The 23,676-nt window shown below is 42.7% G+C and overlaps 1 protein-coding gene across 4 annotated transcripts in view; it reads left to right on the forward strand.

Annotated features, from left to right (window-relative positions):
* The first annotated feature begins 160 nt into the window (after positions 1-160).
* Positions 161-23,676, forward strand: part of SPAG9 (sperm associated antigen 9) — an 80,339-nt gene continuing 56,823 nt past the window's right edge. For all 4 annotated transcript variants that reach the window (XM_080993606.1, XM_080993608.1, XM_080993605.1 and 1 more), the window contains exons 1-3: positions 161-610; positions 9,591-9,711; positions 18,619-18,689. In XM_080993606.1, coding sequence (XP_080849732.1) covers positions 305-610; positions 9,591-9,711; positions 18,619-18,689 — 498 coding nt within the window. In that variant the 5' untranslated portion in view covers positions 161-304. The remainder of the gene's footprint in view (positions 611-9,590; positions 9,712-18,618; positions 18,690-23,676) is intronic.

The raw sequence follows: 23,676 nt of genomic DNA on the forward strand, positions 1-23,676 counted from the left end.
GCCTTAGCCCCGCCCCTCGCCCCAATTCTTCGAATGCTGAGGGGCGCCGGTGCCCCCGCCCACCGACATACGTCACTGCCCCGCGCCCCCTCCCTCCACTCCGGCGCCGTGGGTGAGGTCAGTGCCGCGCGCCTGTCACCCAAGCTTCCCTCCTGTTCGCGCTGAGCTGTAATCAAGGCCCCGCTGCAGAGGGAGGCAGGCGGGCGGTGCTGCTGCTGCTCCTCCTCCTCTGCTTCTTCTTTCTCCTGCCAGGGGCTTTTCGCCTCCTCTCCGGCCGGCCCGTGCTGCCCTGCGCTGCGAGGCCATGGAGCTGGCGGACGGCGTGGTGTACCAGGAGGACCCGGGCGGCCCCGGCCCGGCCATGATGTCGGAGCGGGTGTCGGGTCTGGCGGGCTCCATCTACCGCGAGTTCGAGCGGCTCATCGGGCGCTACGACGAGGAGGTGGTGGCCGAGCTGATGCCGCTGGTGGTGGCCGTGCTGGAGAACCTGGACTCGGTTTGCGCGCACAGCCAGGAGACCAGCGTGGAGCTGGAGCTGCTGCGGGACGACAACGAGCAGCTCCTCACCCAGTACGAGCGGGAGAAGGCGCTGCGGAAGCAGGCCGAGGAGGTGAGTGAGGAGGAGGAGGAGGTGGGAAGGAGCGGGGCGGGGGGGGGGCTGCTGCTGCTGCTGCTGCAGGGCCGCCAGGAAGGGTCCCAAGGGGAGGGGGTCCGCTTCCGCACGTGAGAGAGAAGAAGAAGAAAAAGAAATGAGGAGGGGGATGTGTATGTGTTTTGGAGGAGCGGCGTCCGGGGGTGTTGGCGGGATGGGAGGATGAAAGTTTTGGGGAGGGAGCTGAGGCAACTTCGCTGGTGCAGGTTTGGGTGTGGCAGTTGGGGGACGACGACACAAAGAAGTACAGTGGTACCTCGGGTTACATACGCTTCAGGTCACATACGCTTCAGGTTACAGACTCCGCTAACCCAGAAATATTACCTCGGCTTAAGAACTTTGCTTCAGGATGAGAACAGAAATTGCGCGGCAGCAACGGGAGGCCCCATTAGCTAAAGTGGTGCTTCAGGTTAAGAACAGTTTCAGGTTAAGAACGGACCTCCGGAACGAATTAAGTACTTAACCCGAGGTACCACTGTAGCAGCATTGAGCCCCCATGGAAGTGGCATATGTCAATGCAAGTGGGGTGGAAGGAAGTGGACATAAGTGGAAGGAAAACACTGAGGGAGCAGGCTGACACAGTGACAGTAGTGTGAAGCTGCCAGGGCGGGACCTGCAGGAGAGCCTGGTGTGTTCCATAACTCAGAGGATAAATGCTGTTGTGTGTGGAGCAGAGGGTGATGTGGCAGGGCTTTAGTATCTTGCCTGGGAGCTTCCTCACGGAATTGGTTGGGCTGCTGTTAAACTCTAGAATTCTGGCCAAGGTGATTCTTACGCTGTAGTAATGCCTGGACTTCTGAAAGGTTCCTTGTATTGTTTTCAACACTCCCCTTCTCTGGGGCAGCATGCTAGCTTCCTTAGTGGGTAGCTGTCACATGTTAATCATGCAACATGAAGCCTAGATAAATGCCTAAGATGTGGATAGTCTGTACTCCCTGGAATTGGACAGTGATTGTCTTCAGGACTGATGGATGAAAATGTCAGTTAAAGCAACAGGTGGTGTAACCAAATAGTCCTTCACTGAAAAGTCAGCATCTTAAACATCAGTGGTGAGTGCCACATTATTTATATCACATTTTAGACTTTGTTGCTACCGTATCATGTTATTGCCTTTGTTACTTATCAAATTGTGCACTTTTTAGAAAATGGGTAGATACCACCGTTCATAATATTACTGATTTTTGAAGAGCGTGTACAGTGGTATCTACCCAATTTCTAGAAAAGCTGAGAACAAGCATAGTGTGATCAGTGATAAAAGCAATATAGTCCATGCTTGGTATATTTCCTCTGCGTTGGGAAAGCAGCTAGGAAGGCAGATTTTGACTGGACATAGAGCAAGAAGTGAAATGGTTAAGCAGACCACCTCACACATCTCTTCTGTTCACAATCTTCAAGGCTGCTTTTCACTAAAACAACAACAAAACCAAAATCAAACTTCAAGGGGAAGAATCACACAACTGAGCATCACGTGCAGGTTGGCCCTTTGATGCTTTGAATGCATGGAGTTTATTTATTAAAGTATTTTTTCCCCTCCTACTCTCCAGCCAAAAAAGGCTCCCAGAATAGCTTTACATATCATGAAAAATACTGTCCCTGGCCTCAAATGCACAGTCTAATAAGACACAACACAAAAGGAAAACCAGGAGGGAGGAGGAAATAAGCAAAGTCAGGTTCAAGTTCTGACATAAAAGGTCTAATGACCTACAGGAATGGAAAAGTCCAAGGAGAGGAAGCACTTAAAGTGCAGGTTTCGCAGCTGGGCCAGTGGAGTAGTCATGCATCCCTTCTCTTTCATCCTCTGCATCCTATTTACCTGATGTAAATACTGTTGCTAGGTAGAAATTGATGGCAGGAAGAGCCTGGCTTCTTAGCAGGACAGATAGTGGCCTTGCATCTTTTCTCCTCTCTCCCCTACAGCAGCCTGGCGTAGTGATTGCTGGCAGGTGATAAGTGCCAGGTTCAATCCCTACAACACTTAGTTTAAAATATGAGCTGGACTGTGACCCTGCTCAGCTGATACGCTGTTCGCATGTGCTTTGTTTACTTAGAGTAACAGTTTATACTATTGCAAGCAGAAGTAATCTTGGCTATCACTGGTGTTGCTTTCAATTTAGAAAAAAAAATCTCTGTATTGTGTACCAAGCACCTGGTTATTCTGTTTAATACTGGTGCCTAGGGACAAGAAATATTTTTCTAGTGCAGTGTGTGGCTTTGAATTGAAAAATAAATTGAATGCCATGGCAATCAATAATATGCTACAATGTACCTGGATCAAGGTAGGTAAGCTACACACATTTTTAGTATGCTTTTTGTACATAGTATATGTACACCTCAGGTTTTACCTTTTAATTAGCAAGTAACATCTTTATTACTAAGTGGTCAGTCCTTTAGGATTAGGATATGGGAATAAAGTTCCTGGCCCTGCCTGATATATTTTTGTGTGTGACAAACCAGCTTCATAAACAAAGATGCTGTGTGGAGCATAAATTGTGATTTAAATAGAAATTTCAGTGACAGCTATTGGTTGCATATTACTTATTGACTTGCTTTAAGTAAGGATCCTCTCACTTAGATTTTACTCATCACTGCTAGTGTGTCAAACATCCAAATGTACACCAGGAGGCAAAGTAGCAACATCACCTATGCATAGATGCTGTTGCTGTAGTGTTTTCACTATTTTGTTACTTTTGTGTTAAGTATGTACCATTTAGTAATCATGTAGAAGTTAGTTGTTAAGCCATTATGTATTGCTCTCCATAAAGTGAATGGGTTACTGTAGATGCATGCAATGCTTGTTCAGGTGGCTTGGAAAGCAGCAAAATCTATTTATACATTGTTTGCACATGCTTGGCTGACTGTACTGCAGGTGCAAATGAAAAAATGAACTTGTGTTTTCCAGTTATGTTAAGCCAAAATTTTAAAATGTGGTCCTAATATAGAAAGTTAATATACTTGTAGATGTCATAAACAAATGCCCAGGATTGGCTCCTCTGAGTAAAATTGTGCAACTTGTGAGACTTAGTTGATTATAGTTAAATATTTTGCTGTAAAATATTGGTGATTTGTTGCTTACCCATAGGACACGTCCAAGTATATGTTTTGCATGTGGCAAGGTTCCTAGATACACTTCAGGCATTTTCAAGTAAAATGGATGTTGAATAGTAGGCCTGGAAAAAATGACTGCTTGAGACCTTAGAACTGTTATGAATGAATACATTTTTATCCTTCTCAATGACAAAAACAGTCTTTGGGGAGCTTAACGAGATAAAAATTACATAGAATTATAAAACCACAATCATAAAGTGTTTAAATATAGGATATAAATCAGAAACAGAAATAAAAACAAATGCATAGCAGCATCTAAAGTTTCAGATTTTAAACTATATCTTACCAGCTCTATAGATCATTAAATATGTTATTAATATTAAAATCCTGAGAAAATAAAAATATAATGCTTACCTGCTACTGAAAAAGACCAGAGCATAGGTGCCAAGAAAGCCCTTTTAGGGAAAGGGCATTCCGCTACTTGACTGCCACCATTAAAAATACACTTAATAATAATAATAATAATAATAATAATAATAAATTTATACCCCATCCATCTGGCTGGGTTTCCCCAACCACTCTGGGCAGCTCACAACATATATCAGAACATACTAAAACATCAAACATTAAAAACTTCCCTAAACAGGGCTGCCTTCAGATGTCTTCTAAAAGTCAGATAGTTGTTTATTTCCTTGACAACTGAAGGGAGGGTGTGAAAAATGAATGTAATATTTTAGCTGCAGTTCATTCATTTTCAGCTTTATATTCCTGTTATAAAAAAGCGTGCCTAGACATTCCGTTGTTGTGCCCAGAACCTAGGTTAAAGGTGCCATTTGTAGCTCCTAATTTTCATATCTCAGTTTCTAACACTGTCCAGGTCATGATGAATGCAGGAATAGCAGACCCAGGTTAGATAGTCCAAAGAACTGCCTTGGTATGAAGTAGCTTCATATGTTCATGTATGTTCTTGTTGATGACTCTGAATGTTGCTATCACTTAACATCACATTTACTCCTGTAGGGTTTTTATTTCTGCAATGAATTCAAATTAATCCTTCAGTATATCTGAAGGAGCGTCTCCACCCCCATCGTTCTACCCGGACGCTGAGGTCCAGCACTGAGGGCCTTCTGGCGGTTCCCTCGCTGTGAGAAGCCAAGTTACAGGGAACCAGGCAGAGGGGCTTCTCAGTAGTGGCACCTGCCCTGTGGAATGCCCTCCCACCAGATGTCAAAGAGAACAACAACTACCAGACTTTTAGAAGACATCTGAAGGCAGCCCTGTTTAGGGAAGCTTTAAATGTTTGATGTATTACAGTATTTTTATATTTTTATACCCAGCCAGATGGGTGGGGTATAAATAAATTATTATTATTATTATTATTATTATTATTATTATTATAAATTAAAGCATCTGAATTTCCCCCCTTTGAATGCTTTATGTCTGTACGTAGTGGTGAAGTGCGAGCAAATAGAAATACATGTGTGCCTTTCTTTAAAATAGCGATGCCAAAGTATCAGTCATGATGGTCTTTGCTTTTGTTCAGTGTTCCTTTCATGCATGTGGTGATTTCTCATAACTGATAAGAGTTTTCAGAGAGTCAGGTATAATCTTGGTATACTAGAAAGTTTCAGGAAATGGAAGAATCAAATGACCAGCCAGAGGTTTGCATGTGACTGCTAAGTAATGACGTTGTTTTTCCAAAATGAGCATTCTGAATAATAACTTCAGTTGAAAAGGGATCTTTATATCTAAGATGTTCCAAAACAAAACAAAAAAAATAGATCTAGATGCTCCTCCTTCTGTGTTTCCTGTGCCCTGCAGGTTTCTTTGAGTGGTGGTTTGCATTGCTTATGAATCATCTGACCATTTGTTCCTTCCAGTGATCCTGTATTAGACACTCCTGTTTATCTTCAAATGTTTGGTTATTTTAAGGGGTCTCTAGAGATGAACGGGGTGTGTGGTAGAGTTAGCCTTGCTCCTCGTCTCCTTTCTCTCTTTAAATCTCCTAAGAATTGCGTATTTTGTGCAATCTGTGAAGGATCCCCCACAGACATTCCTTGCTTCTTGGACTTCTTGGACATATGAAAGAGGGGGAGTGAGAGAAGGCGGACTACAGAGAAGGCGAACTACAAAGAAATGACAAGCCTCTACCACTTCTGGCAATTAACAATGTTTGCATTTGGAGGATTGAATCTTGGCTTTAGAAGCCAAGATGTAAATGCATCTTCTGCACCCACAAGCACCTGCTTCACTTCCTCTTTTGGGTGCGTAGGAAAGCTGGCCAGGAAGCTTTTGAAACCATGGCTTAATATTCTGGCTTGCTCCATGATTAACCATAGTTTCTCCGTCCCAATGTAATGGGAGGCTGTGGTTCACTGTGGCTTCCTGATTTGTTCCCCTGCTTTCAGAAAGAGAGGGGTGCAGGGACTTTATGTGAATCCTTGATTTGAAGCCCCAAACCATAGAACGTGCCTATTTATTTTTAAGCAAGTTCAGTATTGAGCCATCATAACATTGTGCTTTGAGAGGCTCTGAGATGTTGTTCAGTGCAGGGAAATATAAATCAGAAGCATGTTACGGATGTCTCAGAGTGCCGTGGGCCTGCATGGAACAACTATTGCAAGTGAAGTCCTCCTTCTCCGCCTGCGGTTTGTTGGCAAACAGCCCTCGTAAAGCACTTTTACACACAGTTGTCTGGTACAGTAATTGTGCGATGGTTTTGTCTCAAGGTTGCCTGAATAGTTATTTGGTGTATATTTTACAAGTTTTGGGGGCCTAATTGGTCTAGTACATCCTTGGATTATGACAGTTTCCCTAACGGTTCTGCTGTTTTCGTAGGAGAGAGACTTGAATGGCTACCAGCTTGACACTAATGGAGTGGTATGTTAATACAAATAGTATTTAAAGGAGGTGGAGGCAAGAACTCATTTATTCTGTTAAATTTCTTAATTTCAGAAGAACACTTGAACTGAGAGTTGTTTACTCTGCAATACCAAAAATGAAGTGCTCTTAGAAAAGTAAATACTGTATGCCTTAACAATGGCTTTTCTTTGTACAAATAATATGTATGAAGAATTAAGATAGTCCCATGCCAGAATGGTTCACAGTGTTAAAGACTCAATGTAAAATGAATAAGGGATAGCTAAGGGGGAACAGTCCACCTTACTTCTAAATAAAAACTTTTTTTTTTTCAGGTTAGCAATTATTCCGTTTCAGCGTGTACCTTTCATGTTAGTTCTTACTTGTAGCTTCAGGTAATTTTATTGTGACCTGAAGTTATGCAGCACTAAGGAAGTGTAGGATCTATTGCTTTTATTGGTATAGAGTGTGATAATGACAGGGTCCGAGGGAAGTAGGTGATGTGATAAGATCTTTTGATGAAGACTTTCAAGTAGTGTAGAACTACCTTCCTGGTTTGCCTTGCAAATAGTTCTTTATAACTAATTCTTCAGTCGCTAGCCCAAAATGAGTCAAGCAGACATGTGCTGAGAGTACTTCTTAGTGTCTTATGTATACAACTATGTTGTATGAATTGTTCATATGGTGATTCATGGATACAGATTTCTGTTCTTATCCTGAAGTAAAGTTCTTAACCCGAGGTACTATTTCTGGGTTAGGAGACTCTGTAACCTGAAGTATCTGTAACCTGAAGCGTCTGTAACCCGAGGTACCACTGTACAAGTAGCACCAAATCTGAAAATACTTCTAAAATAGCTGAATAAATGGTCTCAATTGCTCAATTGTAGACTAACATGTGAAAGCCTTTCTTTCTCCTTTTTGGATTATCTATATCCTGAATCTCAGTATGTCACATGATAAGCAGGTTAGAAACACAATCATAGAACAATATCTTAAACATTGTAAGACAAAATGGGCATCCTGAATAGCTTAGTAGCCATCCCTATGTGTGTCCATGGAAGGTATAGTAAATCCCATAGAACAATAAAGGACTTGTGCTTTTTTACTTGTACCTGAATGATCTAGAGAAGGGATGTCCAACTCCCAAGGGACTGCAATCTACTCACAGGAAAAAAAAATGACAGTGATCTATCCCTTTTGGGGGGGTTCAGTTCAAAGTTGTTAAGCTTTTTTTAAGGGAGGAAAGTTCTGTTTTTGGGGGGTTCAGGCCAAAGTTGTTGAGGTTTGTGAAGAGCTATAAAAGAATTTATCCAGACTGAGTAAACTGGTAGTAAAATGGAAATGCAAGTTACTATAAGCAAGTGCAAAATGATCCACTAAAAATCTAAATTTCACGGACTCTTGGGGTCTGAGCTGGCAAAAATAAGACTTTGGGGTCATAAAGGATAGCTCAAGGAAGATGTCAGCCCAGAGTGCAGCAGCTGAGAAAAAGGTGAATGCCATGCTAGGAATCATTTGGAAAGGGATTGGAATGTCACAATGCCATTATGCAAATCTACAGTGCAGCTGCACTTGGGTTAATGTGTACAATTCTGGCCGCCTTACCTCAAAAAAGCTATGGTAGAGCTGGAAAAGGTTTAGGAAACAGAACTGATCAAGGGATGGAGAAACTCCCCTTTGAGGAAAGGTTACAGCTTTTGGAGGCTTTTTAGTTTTCGAGAGAAGGTGAGAAAGAGGCAACATGCTAGAAATGTATGCAATCATGTATGGTGTGGAGCAAGTGGCTAGAGATAGATTTTCCTTCCTCTCTCTCATAATACTAGAACTTGGGCAGGCTTCCTCAAACTCGGCCCTTTGTAGTTTTGAGACTACAATTCCCATCATCCCTGACCACTGGTCCTGCTAGCTAGGGATCATGGGAGTTGTAGGCCAAAAAACATCTGGAGGGCCGAGTTTGAGGAAGCCTGAACTTGGGGGGACAGATGCTGAATGTTGGAAGATTTTGGGCAGACCAAACAAAGTACTTCCTCACACGCTGGAAAGCTAAGCTACGGATCTTGCTTCCACAGGAGCCATTGCTGGCCACTAACTTAGATGGCTTTAAAATATGACTAGACAGATTGACGTTACATTAGGTTGAAGCTATCAGTGGCAACTTGGCATAATGGCTAAGTTCTACCTCCATTGTTAGAGACTAAAGGTAAAGGGACCCCTGACCATTCGGTCCAGTCGTGGCCGACTCTGTGGTTGCGGCGCTCATCTCACTTTATTGGCCGAGGGAGCTGGTGTACAGCTTCCGGGTCCTGTGGCCAGCATGACTAAGCTGCTTCTGGCGAATCAGAGCAGCACACGGAAATGCCGTTTACCTTCCCACTGGAGTGGTACCTATTTATCTACTTGTACTTTGACGTGCTTTCGAACTGCTAGGTGGGCAGGATCTGGGAACGAGCAACGGGAGCTCACCCCATTGCAGGGATTCAAACCGCCAACCTTCCGATCAGCAAGCCCTAGGCTCTGTGGTTTAACCCACAGCGCCACTACATGCCTCTAAATACAAATTGCTGGGAATGACAAGTGAGAAGAATGCTGTTGTACTTTCAGGTTTCCCATAGGCATCTGGTTGGCCACTGTGAAAGCGGGATGCTTCTTATGTTCTGAAGGCTGGTTACCACAAGGGAAAGTTTCTTCCCTATAGTGGCCCCCTGACTATGTATTTTCTGTCCAATGGACCTACATTAAACTTCTGTATCCTAGGCTTTTCAGAAAGGCCCAAAGATCTCCCCCTCCACCCCACTTAACCTCCCAGGCTTAATGTTAATTAGTTGTGTGATGTTTTGATTGAATTATGTTCTTTCTGGGGTGTGTGGGGTAGATTTTAGGTTTTTTAAAATATATATATGTATATATTATTTTTTCTTTCATTGTTCACGTAAGCTGCTTTGGATGGGCATTTGCCCCCCCAAAGAGGCCTAAAAATATTTTAAGCAACACATAAAATGCACATGCCCATGAATATTTTGTTTCTTTTTTGAAGAAATTTATTGAATTTGAAGATTCTCAAGAACAAGAAAAAAAGGATCTGCAGATAAGAGTGGAAGCTTTAGAGTCGCAAACCCGGCAGCTTGAACTGAAAGCAAAAAACTATGCTGATCAAAGTAAGTGGGACTTTATTAGTGGATTATAACTAATTATAACCATTGCATGGTTTGCATGATATTTTCACTCTTATCTTCTAATATAAAAGAGCATAAAATGACTGCACCAGTATAATTCTCTAGCGGGAGTGTTTGTCTTTTCATGTATGTATGTATGTATGTATGTGTGATTTAAGTTTTGTTTTGTGTTGACTGATGTCCAAGATCATCTTCTCACTAACTTTGTTAAGACTTTCTTGAAGTGCAGTTTCATCTTCTTTTCTCACCCGAAAAACAATGGGTGATATCCAACTATAGAGGCCCACTTGCACAATAGACTTCAACACGTGCAAATGGGATATCCCCCCCCCCCCGCAGCCCCACAAATCTGCTGTGGAGTGTTTAGAGCAGAAGATCCTTGCATTGTGCAGGACTAGATTATTATTGTTCTTATTGATTGATTTTATGTACTGCCCTATACTCGGAGGTCTCAGGGCGGTTCACAGAATCTTGTGGTCCCTTCCAACTCTACAATTCTATGATTCTGTCATTTTATGTCCAGAAATTTCAAAGCAACCTTGATTCTACTGATCTTAGAATGCAAAAGTGGCTAGGAATCTTGTTCATTTAATGTTAGCTATGGCTCAGAGTTTCTTAAGCTGATAGAAGGGCCTTGGGCTAGCTAGCCCTGTAGGATTTATTATTTGTATAGCTGACTTTATCATATCACAAACTACTTTTGAAACCCCTTTCAAAGCAGTTTACCTTGTGGCAAGAGGGGATGGGGGATGAGGCTATTGCTAAAGCCTGAAGTCTTGTCAGCTGATGGAACTTGTTTCATAGTTCCTTGGATGCAGCTCAAGTATGTTTTTGTTTTTAATTTAACCAGTAGCGAATATTTTGCTGCTACACAATTGGCAAGGTTATAATTGCTCTCTAAGGACACTGGAGTGGTTTATTAGCCTCAAACTAATTCTGGGAGATAGTCATATGTAACATCCTTATCTATGGTCAACGGAGCATATGCTAAGATTGTATCCCATCCTTCTCCTGGTTTTTCCATGTGAATTCCTGGCAGCTTTAAATATGGCTGCTGTTTTAATGCTAACCAGGGTTTGCTAGGATTACTACTGTATTTTTCGCTCCATAGGACGCACTTTTTCCCTCTTAAAAACTAAGGGGAAAAGTCTGTGCGTCCTATGGAGCGAATGCAGGGGGGAGGCAGGCGGGAAAAGCCCCCAAGAGCCGCACACAAGCTTCGCGCGGCTCTTGCGGGCTTTTCCCCAGGAGGGAGAAGGGACCGCCGCTCCCCGACATGTTCTGGGGGCTAGGGTTGGCGGAAGCTCGGGCTTCCCCCGCCCACAGCCCCACAAGCTCCGGGAGTGGAGGCAAGGTTGCCCACATAGATTGCCCACAAGTTTGCGCAGTGGGAGTTGGCGCTGCGCTCGGGGGCTTCAGGCTGCTATCCGCAAGCCTTCAGAGCGCGGTGGGAGTTCCCCCCACGCTCCAAAGGCTTGCAGATAGCAGCCTGAAGCCCGGGGAGCGCAGCGCCAACTCCCGCTGCGCTCCCCGGGCTTCGGAGCGCCCCCCCAGCCCTGCAAGCTCCAGGAGCGGCGGCAACGCTGTGCGCAACCTTGCCGCCGCTCCTGGACCTGTTCTGGGGGCTGGGGTCAGGGGAAGCTCGGGCTTCCCCCGCCCCAGCCCCGCGGCTAAAAATGAAGCCATGACAGCTAGCGGGATCCATGACAGCTAGCGGGATCCATCCCGCTCGCTGTCTTGGCTTCTGCCAAAGCCGCGCGCAGCCTCTCCCGGCTGGAGAGGTTGCACGCGGCTAAAGAGGAAGCCAAGACAGCCAGCGGGATGGATCCCGCTAGCTGCCTTGGCTTCTTTGCTCTTTGGGGCTGGTGGGGGGAAAATATTTTTTTTGTTCTTTATTCCCCCCCCCCTAAAAACTAGGTGCGCCCTATGGTCCGGTGCGCCCTATGGAGCGAAAAATACAGTAATCAGCTTCAAACCTCATTTAAAAATCTTCTATAAGAGGGAACTCTGGTTAGTGCTGACTGTGGTTAATGTTGGTGCTGAAATAAGTCTGCAGGCCCCCAAAACAGTGACCCGGAATGCAACCCCCAGGTGAATGGGAAGTTGCCTGTAAAGTGTAAAACATTGTAATAGAATGGCCCAGTCACATGAATCCAGAATGTGCAGTCCCTGACATGGATTTTAAAAATGAATAAAGGGGATGGAAAAACTAGCCTTTAACCCTTAGTTGCCCATTGCAACCCACCTCTGCCCCCTTTTTCTCCCTCCACCAGCATGATTGTGTTGTGGTTGCATGGATGGGGTTGTGATGAGACTGGGCACAGGAGGGAGTCAGATTGTGGAAGCAGCCACTGATGTACAGCTGCCTTATTTCAGAACCAGCTGTAACTGGCACTAATCATCAATCCAACTGCTGCAATGTACCTTGAGTGGCTTGATCACCCAATCCCATTAGAGAAAATTAAATCTCCTCTCGCATTTTGTCTCATTCTTGTTTTAACCAATAAAGAAGAATCCTCTCTAAAGATTGCCACAGAGTTTGTCGTCATGCTGTAATAGCGAAGGGAACACAGGATTGTGAAACTGCTTGCTCCTTCATCTTCATGCTGAGAAGTCAACAGTTCTTTTTGAGACATTGCCCAAGGCTTGTGCTTTTTGAAAGCTACTCTTACTATGAATTTATGCACTGGATTACCTCAAAATGCCACTTGGGATATCTTTTTGGCTTCCATTACTTGTTTTGCAAGGTTATAAGTAAGGTGATGAACTAATGCTTTAAGAATTTCCAAAATTTGGAGAGCTTTGAACTATAGCCCGAAAACTGTAATGCTGAGAGCTGTTTCTCACGGTCATCTACAGGGAAAAAGAAACATATTTGTCATGAAATCGTAAATAAGTTGTCCACTGTTCATTGAAGCTGCCCAGCAGGTTCTTAAATATTTGGATGCATTTCAGATCTCACAGCAAATACATGGTAAACACAAAGGGGAAATGAAGACCTATATGCAGTGGAGGGCCTCGGGTTTATCAAATTGTCTAGGACACAAACAGTGCAGAATATCCTCAATAGCACATTGATACCATAGCAGCTAGCTGTTCCGGTTGATCTTAAATGCCTGTTTGCAGTGTTAGTTTTGAGCTATGAAATTTACTTTGGAATATTGCATGGATGTACCTTATTATAAAACTGGAGTTTCATCATTGGTTATGCTGTTAATCCATTTGGTTTAGGTTTATAGACAATTAATACTTTGAGAAAGCAATCACATTAGTCAAACTTGCCTTCTTTGGTCCTCACAGTCTATAGCTTTAAGAGAACTTCTGTTGCAGTTGTGGAATTAGTTCTAGGAACTGGGTAGGTTTTGCCCTTTTATGACACCTGCAGTTTTTATGTGCCAGTAGGCCTGCTCACACATGTGCTTTGGCTGATTTAGGGACCATGTATGTGTGGTTCTTACGTTTGTGGTTTCTGTTTATGGATTGGGAATCAGATGCTTAGTTCCCTGATCCAATAATTAACTTTGACAGTATAGATTTATCTGCTTGGAGGATTGAAGTAGCAGAGTTTGCCTCCACACTACCCCAGAGTGGATTGATGGTGTCAGATCTGAACTGATTGACTAGTCAATCCTATGTATCTCTACTATCTCTTAAAGAAAGCTATCGGGTTTGCTTGGAGATTTTACTCAGAGCTATGTGCTTTAAAGACATCTGTTTGTTATTTATTATTTCAAATTTATAGTCTACCCTCCCCCAAAGGGAGCCTAGGGCAGCTAACAACCAGTATTAGAAACTGAGATATGAAAGCTAGGAGCTAAATGGCACCTTAAACCTGAGTTGTGGACACCACAATGGAATGTCAGAACCTATCAGCTTGCCTTACACTGCAGTGATTTCTTGGAAGTCGACCAGACAGGAATTTCTCCTCCCACACCCTCAGTGGCAGCAATAGCGGCAGTTTTAATCTGAAATCTTAGGTGCAGTACCGCACCCAGAGCTCAGAAATTGCTCGCGTTAATGAAATTCCCAGTCGCAAAATGTGCCTAGAACAATAGGAGTTTCACACGCTGATCACAACAATAAAATTACATTAAAAAAATTAAACAACACTGTTCAGGTAATGTAGACAGTTAGTACCAGCAATGTAAAAGTTTCATAAAACTACAGTTCAAAAACATGGATAAACAGAAGTCTTTTGACACATTTCCTGAATGCATATAAAGTGGGAGACAGACTGATTTCCATTGGAAAGGGGGTTCTGTAGCTGGGGTGCTGCCCTGCCTCAGTTCCCTGTTTGTTGTGCTTCTCCTATTGATTAGCTGTGCCTTGTCCACAGATTGCAAATTTGAGGCTGGAAAATGCTGGAGAAGGCACATTTTCAGTTCGGTCCCAAGTCATTTAGGACTCTTTAGGGGAACATATTAAACCTACTCTATCCCTGTTTTCCCAAATGTGAGTGTGAACACTTGAAATTGGAAATGGCCCTGTGAATGTAAACATGACCTTCATCTATTTGGATCTCTCACTTTTAAATTTTATTGCTGTATTTAAACACAGGGAACCTCTGTTGAGACCATGCTAAATAATTTATTTAGAAAATGTTTACCCTCCCTCTCTCAGATTTGCAAGATGCTTCGTCAATAAATAATGCATCATAATGTAAATGAGGGGTTTCTGCTCTCAATGAGTGCTTTGAAACTCTTCATATTACCCTGAACATTCCCAGGAGATTTCTGTGTGCTGCTGCTGCTCTCAGTTAACTCTCTTGCTACCTTTGTTTGATTCTCTGTGAAGGCCTCCAGAGAATGACATTCCAGTTTTCCAGTTACATTTGAACATCTCCTGATTTATGGGGTGTTCAGAAAGAAACGATGCAACGTTACTAAATGAAACGAAATGCATCTTTCTCCCACATTGCTTTCAAATAGCATTGCCTGAAAGCAACCACCCACAAATCACTTTTTGGCTAAGGTGGAGTTGTACTGGTGGATTACCAGGGTGGGCAGAGTCAGAGCAGCTCCTCAAGGTCCTGTACCTGGGCAAGAACAAAGGTGATCTTGTATATCCTGTAGCTTTCAGGTCATGGCAGTTGAAACAGCCAGTGGATGATGATGATGATGATGATGATTTGGCCAGTGGATTATTCAAAAAATGTGCAACTTACCTTTGCCCAAACAGCAGCTTATTTTCCTGTACTCTTATACAGAGGCATACATGCCTGCTTGTATGTGCTGACAATCAGTGTTAGAAACTGGGATGGAAAAGCTGGGAGCCAAAGGGTTTCTGGGATCTGGGTTGTGGATGCCAAAACAGAATGTCTAGTTGCCACTGGTGGGGGAGGGGAGTCGGCCGGCAACACTTCTTATTTATTATTTTAATAAGCATGAATTAATCTGCAATTCACATAAGTGACATATTGTTAATATCTTATTTTTGGCAGAAATTGTTAATACATGTTTAATTTGGTGTTTATAATAAAAACATTGGGACCATACTTTGGTTTTCAAAACACTCTGCTCTTTATTGCTAAACTCCTTAACATGTTGTCTATCCTTAACATAAACTTCGAGGCTTCAAAGCCGCATACATTGTAGTAATCCTTGAGTGTCAGCCATGCGCAAAAAAAGACACCCAGACTTCTTGAAGTGCTCGCAAATGGAGAATCTTTAGGCGCAAAATGTGCCTGGTATCCTGCTAATTTTGAACCCTGCTGACAATGGTGAAATATTTTAAGGACTCTTAGGAGGAAGAAAGGTTGTTTACCCTGCTGACTAAGAATGGGACAACTGGCTAATTTAGAAGGTGGTTACTTTAAGCCACTAATAAAACACTATTTAGGGGATATGGAAACTTTAGGGGTCATGGAAGGCTTTTGATAAGGGGGATGCTTTAGCTGTGGATACCTGTCTTAGTTTGGATGAGAAGGGATTGGACTAGATTAAGTGGATCTTATAAGTGTGTGTTGTCGCCTGCGTGTCCTGCCAACCTAGCAGTTCGAAAGCATGAAGTGCAAATAGATAAATAGGTACCGCTCCGGCGGGAAGGTAAACGGCGTTTCCGTGCCCTGCTCTGGTTCGCCAGAAGCGGCTTAGTCATGCTGGCCACATGAGCCGGAAGCTGTACGCCGGCTCCCCTGGCGAATAAAGCGAAATGAGCGCCGCAATCCCAGAGTTGGCCACTACTGGACCTAATGGTCAGGGGTCCCCTTTACCTTTACCTGTCGCCTGCGTGAGTACATGAAAAAAGAGACTCTGTGTGCTGTCCATTGTTGCATTCACTTGTGCAGATATCTTTTTTTAGAAGGCAGCAGTGAAAAGACTCAGTTCCTCTGCTTCAGACAGGTGGAAGAAAGTGGAAGCAATAGGTTGTTTCATTTTTGTTCCACGTTTCTTTTAGTTCCTCTGAGCAGTTTCATTTTAGGGAAAGCTTTAGCTGGCTGAAGTACCTGGTGAATCTGTCCTGGCAACAGAGCCAATTTAGCAGGGTGCTAAATTAGACTTGCCCATCTGTTTCTGACTTGACTTTAGAATAGCAGGGCTTTGTTTCTTCCCCAGTGTCTGCTTTCAGTGGACCAGCAGATGTTCTGGTTGCTATCTTGTTAGCAAGGAAGTGTTATACTCAAGACCTCAGGTAGCCAACCTGTGACTCTCTGGGTGTTGTTGTATTCCAGCTCCCATCAGCCCCAGCCAGCATGGCCAAAGATCATGATGGAATTTTTACTTATTATTTTTTAATAGCCTGTGTAGCCTGCTTTTCATCACAGATGTGAAATACAAAATAAAAAATCTGGGAGGCCACTGGTTAGTGACCTCTGCTCTAGACCTATTGGATCATGAAGCAAAATACTCCAGGGATTGTGTCCATGTATTTGAATTTTCTCCCCTAATTTATTCATGCTGACCTCATCTGTTGTTAGCTGGTACTGCTGTTGATTTTGCAATTTTGACTATGGTTTGGTTTGCATGACACACTAAACTGTAGCTAAAATAAACTGGCTTAAGGTGGACAAGTAGTTTGCTGGTGCACACTGCTGAAATTGCAGGTGCTTCCCTCCTTTCCCACTCCTCTTGCTGCTACGCTGCCATGAAACAAGCCATGGTCTGGCTTGTCGTGTTGTCTGAACTGAGGCTTGTGCTTTGTTTCTGTCCAAAGAAAGCACAAATGGCGAGCTGAACATGAGGTACTTGTTCACAATAAACCATTTTAAACAACAACAACAACTATGGTTTTGTTTTATGTGATGTGTGAACTGGGCCTGTGGAAGACAAAGTATTGATTTTGAACAGCACTGGTGATTCTTGTGCTTATATGAGTGGGCAACAAATATCACCTAATGTTCAGAAAATTGGTGCCTGTTATGCAAGTAGATGTAAATTGACTAACACTATATAGATATCTAAAAGACACCAGCCCTGCTTATAAGGCAAAGTTATCTGTTGTTGACTATATCCTCAAGTCATTGACACCTTTTACTCTGCAGGTATCTCTACATGTTGGCAAATTAGTAGTCCACTAGATGGAGCAGAAGCTATAGTTGTTGGATGGCTCAGTAAATAGGAATGGTTACATTTTGCAGCTGTGGACTAAAATGAAATGAATGGGAAAGATCTGCCTGCTTGGTTCTTGTGTTTTGTAGCTGCCAAGTGGGGAGAGTGGCTTGAAATGGACATGCATTAATAGCTGTAAATGTACTCTGGGTGGTGTTAAGGTCCTATACAAACTATAGATCTGTTATGAGTTCTTAATATGTATATTTAAAAAAAGAATGAATAGCACTTTCTAGAAAAAAGTGGCATCTTCATATATAATGGTTGCTATAATAGAGATGGGTTTAGTAAATTATTTCCTGAATCCTGCATAGGGACCTAGGAGCCTAGGCACAATACATCTAAATACAGTGGTACCTTGGTTCTCGAACTTAATCCGTTCTGGGAGTCTGTTTGACTCCCAAAACTGTTCGAAAACCAAGGCATGGCTTCCAATTGGCTTCAGAAGCTTCCTGCACCCAAGCGGAAGCCGTGTCGGACATCTGGCTTCCGAAAAACGTTCGCAAACCGGAATGCTTACTTCCAGGTTTGCGGCATTCGGGAGCCATTTTGTTTGGGAGCCAAGCAATTCGAGAACCAAGGTACCGCTGTATTTCCTAAACATGCCATAACAGTTATATGCAATCCAAATTGGTATCTCATTTGATTTGGCAAAACAGGACTCCAGTTGGTGGGGAAACACTTGAAAATTAGGAATACTAGGTGATGGTGGGTACTGTTGTGTCAGGCAAACTTGTTCACTCCATCCCAGTTTCTCTTAATTTCTTACTTTCTCTTGATAGTATGTGTGGACTGACAATGGTATGTTCTTGGTAACCTATTGATTTGATTGCCTTTATAGTACATCTTGGCTCCCTTAATAATTTTTAGTACTGGGAGTGCACTTTTAGCATTACAAGAACCCTGGTGGTTGAATAGTCTGGTATAGCTCTGTCCACTTGTTGAAGAGCAGCTAGCCTCCTTGTTAAAGGTGAAGGGGCAGGATGCTTCTTCCATGTCAATCAGGCCCTTGACTGGAGAGCTTTAGTGAGCACAGTTCCTTGATTCTTGTTGGGCAACTTGAACTTCTTCAAGAACAGTGGAGATTGGATTAGGCCCTGACTCTGGGACTAGGTTTGGTGTTCCCTCCAAATGCCCTGGGCTGCAGCCTGACCTGCTCAATGCTGTCTTGAGAAAGCATTTGGAAGAGGAAGAAAAGCAGGAGCACAATTTTCTAAAAAACAGAGCAGAGTTGGTTTCTGTATGAATAGCTTTGAATTGTGGAAACCGGAGATGATGTCTGTAGACTCTGTTACTGTGGCTGTCAATGTCTGTTTCTGAGTGAATTAATTATCTTTTTCAGTTACCAGACTGGAAGAGAGGGAAGCAGAACTGAAGAAAGAATACAATGCTCTTCATTCAAGACATACAGAGGTAGGTAATGAGATATTCCTTGGAGCTGTGCTTTGAGAGGGCAGGGACTTGGTGGGAAGGGCATCAAGGGAGCTTCTACTGCACCCGTGTTTGCCGAGGGCTCTCTAAAGCTTTTGCTGTGAGCTTTTGGAAGGTTTTCCGTGTGTTGAAATCCTTTATATTAAATTGTAGGACAGAGCCAGATTGATATTGGCAGCATGCATGATCCTAACCTGATGTTTGCTGAGATGACTGAATTGAGGGGCAGGGGTGGGATGCAGGCTTATTAGCTTATTAGCCTAGCGGGAAATCAGAGTTCCCGCTTAGTTTGTTTTAACTCTTTCTTTGCTTGAAAAGGTAGTCTGTCACCTTAGATAGTCATGTCACCCATTATGTTTCACGTGACCTAGAGAAAGACCTGATGATTAGCAGTCAAATTGCTTGAGGTATGCCAAGGCCCTCCTTGGGGAGTATAACTTACTTTTTTATTTTATTTCCCCCCTGCAGCTTCTCTATTATATTACGCATTTTGAATTTAGTACAAATATTCTTTGTTCAAAATATTGATAAATCGAACTGCTTATTTGCAAGAACAATTTGGCCAATGTAATTATGGTCAAGTTGATGTAAACTTGTATTAGAAAAAAACCCTCTCTGTTGCATGGAAACCAGCAGAAAAAACTAAGTTTTGTGACCAGTATTCATTAGCAAACATGCATGATTTTGTTGGCTAAGGCATGTTTCATTACAAGGCCTTCTGACTTGCTTGAGGCATTTCTAGACAAAGACAAGTGGGAGTTACACCAGGCCTCAGTGTTTGCTCCAACACCTCTTGCTCAGTAGCAGATGTCACTTATTGGCAAATTGGAGGATGAGGAATTCTGAGATGGCTGGTCCATCTCCCCCGCCCTGCACTAAGTCCCTCTAATAAAATGGCTGCCCATGTGGTTCTGTAGGGGCAGCCATGTATTTTTCTTGGCAGAGTCAGCATGTTGTAATTTGCAGCTCCATTTTCAATGTGTGCTGTTGTAGCAGATACAATTTTTAGCTGCTTAGAGTAGCTATTACCTGTGAGGGAAGAAGAAAAATAGAAAAGGCAGCATTTGGAGAACTTCATAACAGTGTCAGTATTCGGAAAACTTGAAAAATCAGGTCCAGGAGCTCTTTGAGGAAACCTGATTTTCTAGATCCATTTCAATCGGGGGTTTAGGCCTGGTTTTTGTCACAGAAACTGCTTTGATTGCCCTGTATGATCTGTGTCGAGTGAGGGACAGGGAAAATGTGTCCTTGTTAATTCTCCTCCACCTCAGCCTGGAAGCTTCAGCTGGTTCAGTGACCAGGTTTCTCACTAGGACAAGACAATTTGAGTATGTCATGCCAATCCTGACCCGACTGCACTGGCAACCAATAAATTTTTGGGCCCAATTCAAAGTGCTGGTTTTGACCTTTAAAGCCTTAAATAGCTCAGGACCACAATACCTCAAGGACCACCTCTCTCCATATGAACTGACCTGGAACATATGATCATCAGTTGAGGCCCTTCTTCGTGTGCCTCCTCCGTGAGAGATCCAGAGGGCGGCAACATGAGAACAGGCCTTTTCTGCAGTGGCTCCCTGTTTGTGGAATGTTCTCCCCAGGGAGGCTTTCCTGGCACCTTCATTACATATCTTTAGGCACCAGGCAAAAGCATTTCTCTTCTCCCAAGACCTATGGCTAATTAAACAGTCTAAGGCCTTTTAAACTGTGTGTGTTACTGTTTTTGTTTCTTACTATTTTATGTATTTTTAATGTTTTTATATTGTATAAAAACATCACTTGTATTGTATAAGTGATTTATTTATTTATTTAAAATAAAAACTCGAAGGCTGACCATGTTCCAGTATGTACGTTTGAATGGAGATTGATTGAATTCCTCAAGCCAACTCTAGATGTTTTGTGTGCCTGATGTTGTCAGCTTGAACTTTGTAACAAGTAGAAAAAATGCAGGGTACAACAGCTTTATATTTTTTGCTTTAAAGAGCGAATGCAGTCTTACAAAATAGTATTGTTGGCAATGCTGCACCTAGGTCCTGGTTGTTAGAAAAACCCTTGGCGATGAAAAGGGCTGTGAAAGGAAAATGCATGTACTGTTGGTGTTGATTGCAACCAGCAAAACCTTTTCCTTCCACACAACTACTTATGTAACTGATATGTTGAGTCGCCCATTGACAGATCTTGACATTATGTGAGTGGACATAGAGAAAAGTATACAGTAGTAGAAGACAAATATGCAGCTTGATAAACAAGGATGAAGATCTGTAGGTTTTTAACTTCATGTGATTAAGATAGCAATGCACATTTGGCTTCTCTAGGAATATTGTGTAGGACCATATTTATTTTTAATCCATTTTTTCAGACATCAGTTGTGAGTCACTCTGGGATATGTTAATAATTCTATACAGTGCTGGTAGCTGGCGCTTGAACATAAATGAAAATGAGGGTTTAGTGAGCAGGAAGAGCCTGTGACAGGGAGCAGTTCAGACTCCAAAGCTGCAGCAGAGCAGAAGGTCAAGAGACTTCTGAAGAACCCAGAGAGTCTCTCTCCTGCTGGATAATGGATAATGAGGAGGGCAGAACAGAGACCAGAGGGAAACATCCAGGAAAGGAGGAGCCTTAGTAAGGGCGGAAGGCAGGGACCTCTGTCCTGGCAACTGCTCCATAGGGGCAGGACCTACTGGGAAGTGTTGCTGAGTTATATGCCATTTCCTGGAATAAAGAGTTAACTTCACTGACAACAGAGCCCTGCGTCTTTCACACTGATTTGTGTCTATGACTCCCACCCTGACACTTGATATGTCTCATTCACTTACACTTAGTACAGTACTTAGGAACCTAGAGACTGTAAGGCAATCTGATCCAGGGCTTGGTGGACAACAAACTCTATCCCCACCGAAGTCAGAAAGCATCTACGGCTTCAGCTCATTGGGAAGATGATAGGTAAACTGTCAGAGAAGGAGGTGAACCCAGCCGTTCAGAGTCAGGATTGTGTGGTGATTTAAAACAAAAATCAAAATCCTTACTGATATATTCACAGCTAAGTCCTCTTTATGTCGTGATTTAGTGAGGACAAGGCAGAAAGGGCAGATTCGAATGCTGTCTACTCTCACTTCTTGCAGGACACACGCACACAAAGTCTCTTATCCTGCCTTTCTCTGATATTTTTTTTTTAGAGGGTCTTGAAAGCTGAGTAGCTTAACCTCCCACCATGCAATATGACTCATGACCCTGTTTTCACGTTAACTATGAGTTATAGTTTGTAGCAAACTATGGCTTACCATAAACAAGCAAAAGAGAAGCCTTTGGAATGGGGAATTTATCATTATTGTGGACCATAAGTGGCAGAACAAGTTCTTCAAAAAGAATCACTTCATGGTAGAAGCAATCCCACCAGCAATAGATGAACAGAACTTTCTGCCCATATTCAATCTTTGAGGTGTATTTGCATGTCCCAGTAAGAATCAGTCACAGGTGTTACCTTCACTTTTCATACACATCAAGGGCAGAGCATCGTTTCTTGGATTCACTAGTGCCCAGTGAGTTAATTAGACCATTAGCTGTCTTCGTGGCCCAACTGGTGGGGACATCGTGGCATCCAGGGACACATGTTGGAAAGTATTTGGGAAAGTACCCCGTTTTTCAGAGTTGTCTGCTCTAAGCTATGTTGCATTTTATAAGAAGGAAACATTCAGGTATGGAGTGATATCTTTGCTAGCTTGTAATCAATAACAGTATTGGAAAACCATTGTGGTAGCTTCTGTACAACCAGCCAAGAATGGGCTGAAAGAAATGGTTGTAAGGATGGGAGAACTGCACACATGAAAAAGCCACCTTGGATCACTTGGTTATCTTGTCAAATCAGTTTGTGTCAGTATCCTCCATAATTCTCATCCTGATTCTGTAAATCATTAATGCAAAACAAAGAGTAGTCTTCTTGACACTGATTAGGTATTGCATATGACATCCTAGTAGAAGTACTCCATGTTGATTCAGCTGATTCAGGCAATGAAAACTGTAATTTGGATGCTGCCTTAGTGCTCCTTTTAGAAGCAAAAGAGAGAATAGAAATTTCTAAACCAAAAAAATGACATTAAACCAGTTGTGATTTATGAGGACTTAAGGTGTGATAGCCAGCTAAGTCATACTTTGGGTAGACCCACTGAAATCAATGGGCAAGTTATAGTAGTTTATTGATTTCAATGTGCCTATTCCAAGTATGGCTTAGTTGGATATCATTCAAGGCTATTATTAATGTACGTCCAGCCTGGCAAGTGTAATTGAAAAACTTAAATGATCAAGACTTTATAAAAAAAAGAACAGAGCAGCAACTCTACAGCTCCAAGATATGAATACGATTAGAATATTGAAAGATCACATTTGATCTCAATAATGGAAACTAACATCTCTACTATTTTTTTAGGTATGCTCTCTTTCTTTGCTATGTCTGGTTACATGTGCTGATTTGGTTCAGCTCTTCCTTCAACAGTTGCAGCAGTGCAAAACCTGCTATTTTAACAGATATTGAGTAATTACAAGGATTAGAAGGACTCATCTCTAGGCTACTTGTCATAGATTTCCCTCCTGGACAGCAGCCAAGTATGAACAGAATAATTGGTTGCAAGCACATGAATGAATGCTGGTAAAATTGAAGCATTAGTTTTTAAGATATGATTGGAAGCAGTTATATTTTGGGTGGGGGAGGAATTGTGTACCACTGTCCAGTGGTTCACATTGATCCATCTCTGCCTTTTCGTGACTGTTGACCAGCACTCTGTGTTTTGACTTTATGTGGCCACCCATCCTTGTTGCTTGAGTCATAGATTACTTCAGGTCAAGAAGGTGATAAATTTACACTGACATATATGTCTTTGGGAGAGAAACAGATTGTCTAAAAACAGAACTAGCGAAAATATTTCTGTGTTAATGATCATGTTTGGCTGTTTTGGCTACATGGCAGTCTATGTGCTACTTT

This window comes from Podarcis pityusensis (assembly GCF_964106645.2).
Source record: "Podarcis pityusensis genome assembly, chromosome: 2".
In the NCBI taxonomy this organism is placed as follows: Eukaryota; Metazoa; Chordata; class Lepidosauria; order Squamata; family Lacertidae; genus Podarcis; species Podarcis pityusensis.